Genomic DNA, 9,483 nt, shown 5'->3' on the forward strand with positions numbered 1-9,483 from the left:
TTGCAATTATGGTAATTTAGTTATATGTTTACTATTGTTTTTGTAAACAAAGACAGTTATTGTATTTGATACTATAGTGTCTCTTTAACAATATAAACCAACATAGGGTGTTTTATATGATCAAATTCAGGATGATGCCATTTCAAAACAAAGTAACAACTCTACACACTTAAATACACGCTTATTGAAGGTCAATAAAAATGCAAACAAGAAAGAAATCTCATTCCCTCAGGACCAGGCAGACCATTTTTGAAAGCACATCTGTTTTGCTCTTTTTAGAATGCATTGAATCTTTCAAAAAAATGTAATATTACATATCACATTTACTAATTTTCTCTACCGGTACTTAAATCCCTTTAAAAACATAGCTACCTTTTTATTATATAGTTTCCAGCAGTCACTGATAGCATCAACATTAACAATATTAAAGAAAAATACTCCTTTTCCTTTGTTCTACCAGTTGAATACTGTACATTGTATGAGGTTTCAGTCCTGCTAAGCACATTATAAGACACATTCTATAGACATGATTACCTTAATAAGAAACCTCTGCCAGGATGTTTCTAAACTGACCTTCACATACTAATAGGATTGATAGTAAGACAGGGATTGTTAACTTCAGCCTAATTCCCTTCATAAGGAGCTCCCCACTGGGCACAGATGTCAATTCAATGTTGGTTCGACATAATTTCATATAAATATCATGGAAACAACATTGATTCAACCAGTGTGTGCCCAGTGGGTCCTTTCCTGGTGACTTTCTCTTTATTAAACTAATGAACGCAAGTGAACACAGCAGCAGGCAACAGAATCTTGGAAACCATTATTTCATTACGAAATAGAAAAGAATAGCCATAATTCTAGAGCACGGAACAGTTATTTGAGTGGGAAGAAAAGTCCAGGTGGCTCATAGACAAACAGGTCATCCACCACAATGTGCGGTACTTCAATGTGTATGCTAATGTTGTCTAGCGCACAAAGGGCCCAGGTCTGGCAGGAGAGTTGGGTTTGTAAACAGTAAAGCTCTGAACAGTCTTATAGAATTCAAAAGAATGATTTTGTCTGAAAGCTATTGTTTCTTCTCCTTCAGTTTGTCCTTGATTTTCTGGGGCTCATCATACTGAATCAACCGTAGGATGTCCTTGTTGTCCATCACTCCTTGAATGAATTCCCTCTCTGCAATCTTGTCTGGAAAGGAAACATAGAAAATGTCATTACTGAATCAGCATTATTATGGTTGTTTATTTAATGTGTCTAATTGTGCAAGACTCATTAGAAGTCTCTCATGCCAGAACTTCTCATCGTATCACATCTAGAAAATTCTACACAATCAAAATTACCATCTTCTTTCTTTCCAAAAAAGTCCCAGACTTTGTCTGCTCTCTTATCAGGTGTGTTCTCATCTTCAGGCAGGTCGTTTTGGTCTTCCTCAGGGATCATGTTAAATATTGACTGTAAAGCAATCAAACAATAAGGAAAAACATGTAACTTTCAAATGTAGATTAAATACTGAATTCAGCACATGTACTATAATAGCACAGTTCATGAAACGCAGACTACAGAAAGATTATTCTCCCATCATATTTTTACTGGATGACTGAATACGTAGAATATTAAACAATTCACCTAAACATTTCACAAATGTATGAAAAAATATATGTTCTGCTTTTAATTTGATTCATCTTGTTGCACTTTTTGGTTGTAACTAAAATCTTTGTTTATGTCCATTTTGTATACTGTGTGGTTCAGTAACTACCACCACAACCACTGTGTCTACACACTAGAGGCAGAGAAATTGTTTGTTTTTGTACCTTAACAATCTCTTGGATCTCATTTTTGCTGATGGTTCCGTTTCCATCCACGTCGTAGAGGGCGAAGGCCCACTCGAGCTTCTGCAGGGTCTTGCCTCCGGAGGTAAGGTGCAGGGCCACAATGTACTCCTTAAAGTCCAGTTGACCATCTGCGTTGGTATCAAAGCTCCTAAAGACATGCCTTGCATACTCAGTAGGGTCTGCATTAGGGAAGAAGCTGGCATAGATGCCCTCAAATTGCTCCTTGGTGATCCTGCCTGTGGGGCATTCCTTGAGGAAGGACTGGTACCAGACACACAGCTCGGCCTCGTTGTACTTAGTATTGGACTTCAGGTCCTCCAGAAGTTCCTTGGACAGTGCCCCACTCTTAGAATTCCCCATGCTGCAAAGAAACACTATGGTGAAGGGATAATATTGTTATTTTTCTTGTTTTGTGTGTACTACCGCTCTCACCTGACTTGGAGGAAACCTCCTGTTGGCTTCTTCCTGACTTGGTCTGACTCTCCTTCTCACCCTGACCACTTCACAATGTGCTGAACAGGATTATGGTCATCGCTACTTAGATAAAGATAAAGAGGATAACTACGTCATACGAGGTTGACATATTTTCTAGGGTCCAATGAGGTAGTAGTGTGTGCATCATACAGGCCCAATGACATCAAGCTTTGCATAATACAGGTTGATACAGTTTAAGATTAGCCAAGGATTAGATTGAGCTTTCTGGATGTAATATGTCCATTGTTGCCAAAATAACGATGTTACATGATTTCCATAAAAAAAATACTGATACTACCGTCCTATTTCACCTATTGTAGTTGACACTACAGTAATGTTCACTGACTTAACTTTTATTTTACCTTTATTTAACTAGGCAAGTCAGTTAAGAACAAATTCTTATTTTCAATGACGGCCTAGGAACAGTGGCTTATCTACCTTGTTCAGGGGCAGAATGACACATTTCTATCTTGTCAGCTCAGGGATTCAATCTTGCAACCTTTTGGTTACTAGTCCAATGCTCTAACTACTAGGCTACCTGCCGGCTACCTGGTTTATGGTAAACAAGATATGTGAATGAGCAGGGTGAAAGGTGTGCAAGTTTCAGCCCACCTGTAGAGCAGGGTATTTGTGTCTGTGAAGCAGCTCGGGGCTGTCCCTGTAGCTAGCATAGGGAGATGAGATGAATTGTCTCTCCATTGTAACAGTCTCATGGCAGATTACTGGACCATCTGCTGTTTTAGTAATTGGACCTCAATGAAATCAGTAATTGAGCTGAGTAAGTGCTGTGCTGTGAGAGTGATGGCTTTACTCTGACAGCTCTGTCACAGCATCATACACTCCTCTACTAGAACTGGCTTATGCTCAGCGTAATTAGAAAAGTTGGCTAATTTAGATTAAGTTAAATTCCTGAAAATGATTAATGTTTCCACAGAGTCTTTGCCAATATTGAAACCCATATTAGATGACCCTGCTCAGACCATGTCAACATTGCCATGTCATTGACAGATGTCAAGTTTTTTACGTAGTGTTGTAAAGCAATTTTTATTTCAGTATTGGTTACAGAAGGTAGTGATTTAAACAAGGAAACTGTGTTATACACTACATCCTCAAAAGTATGTGGACACCCTTTCAAATTTGTTGATTGGGCTATTTCAGCCACATCCATTGCTGACAGGTGTATAAAATCGAGCACAGGGCCATGCAATCTCCATAGACAAACATTGGTAGTAGAATGGCCTTACTGAAGAGTTCTGTGACTTTCAATGTGGCACCGTCATTGGATGCCACCTTTCCAACAAGTCAGTTTGTCAAATTTCTGCCCTGCTAGAGCTGCCCCGGTCAACTGTAAGTGCTGTTATTGTGAAGTGGAAACGTCTTGGAGCAACAACGGCTCACAGAACGGGACCGCCGAGTGCAGGAGCGCGTAGAACGTAAAAATCGTCTGTCCTCAGTTGCAACACTCACTACCGAGTTCCAAACTGCCTCTGGAAGCAACATCAACACAAGAACTGTTCTTCGGGACCTTCATGAAATGGGTTTCCATGGCCGAGCAGTTGCACACAAGCCTAAGATCAGCATGCGCAGTGCCAGGCGTCGGCTGGAGTGGTGTAAAGCTCACCGCCATTGGACTCTGGAGCAGTGGAAGCGCGTTCTCTGGAGTAATTGATTTGAAAATCAGAATTATTATTTGAAGGATCAATAATATGGAAGCCTATAATACCATCTTCAAGTAAATTGTTATGACTGGCAATGGTATTAACAGCATGAAACTGTAAATGATAGTGAGACAATTAGCATTATGTGTGTTATGGTGTTAGTGGCATGTTGTGTAGATACCAGGCTAAGATGTCACTGTGCTGAGCTCAGCTCAAGGTATTTGCGTTGCCCTCTTGTTACAAGAGAGTGAAGTCTAAGCAACCCGTTTACAGTACTGTACGTCTGATCATCTATGACACAATGGGGGAAATGGTATTGGTGTTAATGTCAGCATCTTTATAACTTTATACCGTATATCTTTATAACTTTATACCGTACCTAAATAACTTTCAGGGTTTTCAGGGTATTTTGGTGGGATGGTGTGTGTGAATGTTTTATTAATTTAACCGCATCTCATTTTAGTTTTGGCAGCCCCAGCAGAGCTCATATCAGCTTAGGTCTTGATCTAATGTGTTACCTAGTAAAACCAACTGACGTCATAGAGGGAATGAAGTGTAACCAGCTTATGTCTGACGTGATGGCAGTGTGACACAGGGGACACAAACATAGTTGTGCAAATCATAACTGCTGAGCACAATGTTCAGCCAGATGGTTTCCTAACTCATATTTATGTACTGAACATTTTAATGGATTAAGCACTCAAAGCACTCCTATGCCATCAATCTGGAATTTCTCGGGCATTATCAGATGGCAAGTTAACCCAATCACAGTATCTCAAATATATGTAAGCAGCATTAAGAAATACTACTGTAAAAAATGTGTTGGTGGGAAATTAGATTGATGTTTTAGTCATTACTGATGTTTATATCTTTATAATGGTCAGGATATAGTAGTGTAAGTTGAGTTCCAGTTATAATAATTTCCAGGCTATTTACAGGAAAAGAAAGAAGTGGACATCTAAATCCATAACAACACACTGAGTGGTGTTGCCTGTAGAGCCTCAGGACATAGCAGCCTACAGTACCATCATGATGCCAAAATCAACATTTCTTACATTGGCATCTAAACTCTCACAAGTATATCAGGTCCAAATGTATTCTTATTTTATGTTTTCTTGCTTCTGTATAGCCCAGTGTATGCATGTTTCTCATGACATCCAGGAGCCTGGACAACAGCTGAGTGTGCTGACGTGTTCAGAGCAGTGTGTATCTACATGGGGTTGAACAAGGTCAATGTCCTCATCCATCAATGGTGCTCAGTTCGCCCGGCAAACATGAAAGGATTCAGATTGAGGATAATCCTGATTTTTGCTGGAATACCTTTGTAAGCTTTTAGTTTTAAGGTTGCATGTTTCATCTACTGCTGGTCATTTTTGATTCTGTAAATTGTGGATTCTGGCCAAAAACAAAAACAATACAGGTATAGTTGAGAGGGGAAATCATGTTCATTTTTTATTGGTTGTTATATAAGAATAGGAGGAATTGGAAGTAGATAGTTGTTGGTGATTGTTTTTCAGCACTACTCTGGAGCTGGACATTGGGCATTTGGCAAGTGTACATTCCAAAATTATATATCAAAATCGCCTCAAACAGTATGGACTCAAAGTAATTGGGTCATAAGCATATCATTGCACATAATATTGTAAATCAACTAAGATGGCCCCATAATCAAGGGTAGACTATATTTCCTAGGGAAAATATTACCCAACCCTCAACATACTACAGAATTGAAAGATAACTACAAGAATACAAGGAAAAATATCTCAAACCCTCGGTCTGGTTCCATTCACTTGAAAGTAATGTTTTGGTATTTGTGCCTTTTTAAGGTCGAATAGCACATGGAAGGCAATATACCAACATATGGATTATGTTTGCAGACTTTCTGACAGAACATTGTTGTGCTGCAATCGTATACTCTCAGCTCACTGGGTTTGCCTTACTTTCCAATAGGAGGTGTCCAATATTATGTCAAATATTGATTGATTACACATCTGTTTTATTGCCCTGTTTTCCCCACCACTTGAATCTGCAGAGTCATCTCTGTCATCTCTGCTTTCTGTTGGATCTATTAAGTGACACTGCCCCATTAAGTCACAAGAGAGTACATTTAAGGCTTGGTGTTACATAAGATGTAATATCATTACTAAGCATTATCATGGTAGTTCCACAGTGTACTGTGTAACTTCTGCCATGAGGAATTAATTCCTCATTCCCTGATCTAACAATCCTTCTGGGTCCTTTGTTTTTACGGTCTGTGCAGAAACGTTTGGTCTCTCAGAAAGCTGAGTACAAATGTCAGTATCAAAATAGAAACAATCATTCAGTGTTGTTGGATGTTAGCTCCATGTCGAGAATTACTGCACCTCACCAACACAGTGGAGATTTTTAGATACCTGTGACCCTGTGTCCATTCTGTTTCACTCAAGTCAGCTCCATGCACTGAACTCCAATAGGTAGGCCACAACTGCTGATCAGTGAAGGAAGTGGCACTTGCTGCCCTCTTGGTATTCATTGGCCTAGTGGAGAGTAGTTATGGACAAGACAAATCAGTTGAAGAAAATGCAGGATCCTTTCTCCCAACATCTGTCATCTCTTAAGCCTATTTCCCAAAGCAGTTTGCCAACATTTGCATGTAACATCCTGCATAAGCCAATCACCAGGCTATCAAATAGGAACAGATTTACTTTGCATGCACACATGTTGATGCTTGATCTGCAGCCTCATGCAATAATGTGTGTTTCACAACCTAAAGTCACTGTCACACGTTGAGTTGATCTGACCTTTATGATAGCAGGTACAGTATGATGAAATTATACACTGAGTGTACAAAACTAATATTGAGTTGTACCCCCTTTTGCCCTCAGAACAGCATCAACTTGTCGGTGCATGGACTCCACAAGGTGTCGAAAGCATTCCACAGGGATTCTGGCCCATGTTGACTCCAATGCTTCCCACAGTTGTGTCAAGTTGACTGGATGTCCTTTGGGTGGTGGACCATTCTTGATACACACGAGAAAAGTTTGAGCGTAAAAAACCCAGTAGCGTTGCAGTTCTTGACACCGTCAAACCGGTGCGCCTGGCATCTACTACCGTACCCCTTTCAAAGACACTTAAATATTTTGTCTTGCCCGTTGACCCTCTGAATGGCACACATATACAATCCATGTCTCAATTGTCTCAAGGCTTTACAATCCTTATTTAACCTGTCTCCTTCCCTTCATCTACACTGATTGAAGTGGATTTAACCAGAGACATCAATCAGGAATCATAGCTTTCTCCTGGATTCACCTGGTCAGTCTATGTCATGGAATGAGCAGGTGTCCTTAATGTTTTGTACACTCAGTGTAGTTTGTGAAAACATGCATCAGTAATGCCCAACTATGCCAGAACATGTCCAGTCCAATGTTGGCAATGGCGAGAGCCTTGTTCCAGATTAAAGAGTAAGCCCAAATTAATCTTTTTTATTACGATGCTCAAAGAAACCGCTTAGGTTTAGATATGACAATAAAATGGAGGTCTAGAATATAATTTGTCCTGTGTAATAAATTACGCATTTGGTGAGTGGGTGGAGAAAGATGGGAGAAAAAGAGACCACAGCAAGCAGAAGAGAAAAGAGAGAGAGAGTTCAAACTAACAAGGGAGAGACAAAAAGAGTGATTGGAGGATTGGAGTATAAGGGAGCGCAAGCAAGGAAGAGAAGGAATCCTTCAATAAAGGTAGCAGGCAGCACATCCTTAGAGCCACAGGAGAGATGTACATACAGCATCACTCAAGGAACCTCAAATGCCACAAGATTATGAAGATTTGAGATATATTTGAGAGGCAAAACACGGCAGCGACATATCGAAAGCCTGGATTAGTTGCCTTTTCATTTCATTTCATTTTGTCCAGTCTCCAGCATGGGGACAGAGTGCAGTCGGCGGGGGTCCCTGGCGCTCAGCCTCAACATTGTAGCATTTACGTGTGCCCTGTCAGCAGTGACCACTAGCTTCTGGTGCGAGGGGACCAGGAAGGTGGTCAAGCCTTTCTGCACGGGGCCGGTGACGACCAGGCAGTCGTACTGCATTCGCTTCAACAGCAGTAACATCAATGACAGCAGGCTGGTGCAGTACATCTGGGAGTCGGGAGAAGAGAAGTTCCTGATGAGGAAGTTCCACACCGGCATCTTCTTCTCCTGTGAGCAGGCTGCTGACATGAATGGTAAATAACTTTCATGTACAACTTGCAGAAATGTTGAAATAGAACATGCGACTATGTTGGCCGCTCAGCATCTGGTCCTGTGTGACCATGCTCTCTAAACCTGATGTGGTTAGGGTACGTTACAACAGGAAGTGAAGGAGGAAGTACATTGGGAGAGACTAAAATAAGATCAAGATGCAAATGATTTGACAGTCTACTATTTACTTGCATAATTACATCATCATGTTGTTTTGTCTTTTTTTAGTCTTTGAGATTTGATAAAATAAGCAAAAAGTAATGTTCTATTTGGCATCAGGTTACTTGTGTTGACTTTACTGAAATGGACTGACTTTATAACGATGCATCAGTTTTAGTAGGAGTTTTACAGTATGGAGATCATTGAGTGCAAGAATTGGAATGCTTGCAGAAACTCTGTGACCCAACATTGATTTGCTATGATTGCTGTGAGAGTCAGCAGTAGCCAGTCCTGAGGTGTAACAGAACAAACAGCTGTGAGAGTCAGCCGTAGCCAGTCCTGAGGTGTGACAGAACAAACAGCTGTGAGAGTCAGCAGTAGCCAGTCCTGAGGTGTGACAGAACAAACAGCTGTAAGAGTCAGCAGTAGCCAGTCCTGAGGCGTGACAGAACAAACAGCTGTGAGAGTCAGCAGTAGCCAGTCCTGAGGCGTGACAGAACAAACAGCTGTGAGAGTCAGCAGTAGCCAGTCCTGAGGCGTGACAGAACAAACAGCTGTGAGAGTCAGCAGTAGCCAGTCCTGAGGTGTGACAGAACAAACAGCTGTGAGAGTCAGCAGTAGCCAGTCCTGAGGCGTGACAGAACAAACAGCTGTGAGAGTCAGCAGTAGCCAGTCCTGAGGCGTGACAGAACAAACAGCTGTGAGAGTCAGCAGTAGCCAGTCCTGAGGCGTGACAGAACAAACAGCTGTGAGAGTCAGCAGTAGCCAGTCCTGAGGTGTGGCAGAACAAACAGCTGTGAGAGTCAGCAGTAGCCAGTCCTGAGGTGTGACAGAACAAACAGCTTAATGGGATAGAAAAAGGACTGGAGACATGAGGACTGGAGGCATGAGGACTGGAGACATGAGGACTGGAGACACCACTATCAGATAATGGATAGGGTCTGATTTTAAAAGTGGTAAGCGATTTATCTTGGGGAGTAAGCGGTCAAACAACATGAAGGTGAAAATCCTGATCATAACCATTTAGCTGATGCTTCTGTGCATACTAACACATTTATATTTCCTTTATAGAAAATAACAAAGAAGGGTAAAACATTTTTAGACTGCATTACCTATTTCTACAACTACAATTTACATAAGAAGA

At 41.0% G+C, this 9,483-nt stretch overlaps 1 protein-coding gene across 2 annotated transcripts; it reads right to left on the bottom strand.

Moving 5' to 3' along the window:
• Positions 1–454: 454 nt before the first annotated feature.
• On the bottom strand, positions 455–2,354 carry LOC115171447 (recoverin). 2 transcript variants are annotated; one of them, XM_029728261.1, is made up of 4 exons: positions 2,265–2,354; positions 1,812–2,193; positions 1,341–1,452; positions 455–1,188 (listed from the first exon to the last, which is right to left on the bottom strand). In XM_029728261.1, the coding sequence occupies exons 2-4, from the start codon at positions 2,190–2,192 to the stop codon at positions 1,070–1,072; spliced, it is 612 nt and encodes a 203-aa protein (XP_029584121.1). In that variant the 5' UTR covers position 2,193; positions 2,265–2,354; the 3' UTR covers positions 455–1,069. The 2 variants fall into 2 exon arrangements, with proteins under 2 accessions (XP_029584121.1, XP_029584120.1); XM_029728260.1 differs by having other exon boundaries at positions 1,812–2,206.
• Between the last annotated feature and the right edge of the window lie 7,129 nt (positions 2,355–9,483).

This window comes from Salmo trutta, chromosome 32 (assembly GCF_901001165.1).
Source record: "Salmo trutta chromosome 32, fSalTru1.1, whole genome shotgun sequence".
NCBI classification, from domain to species: Eukaryota; Metazoa; Chordata; class Actinopteri; order Salmoniformes; family Salmonidae; genus Salmo; species Salmo trutta.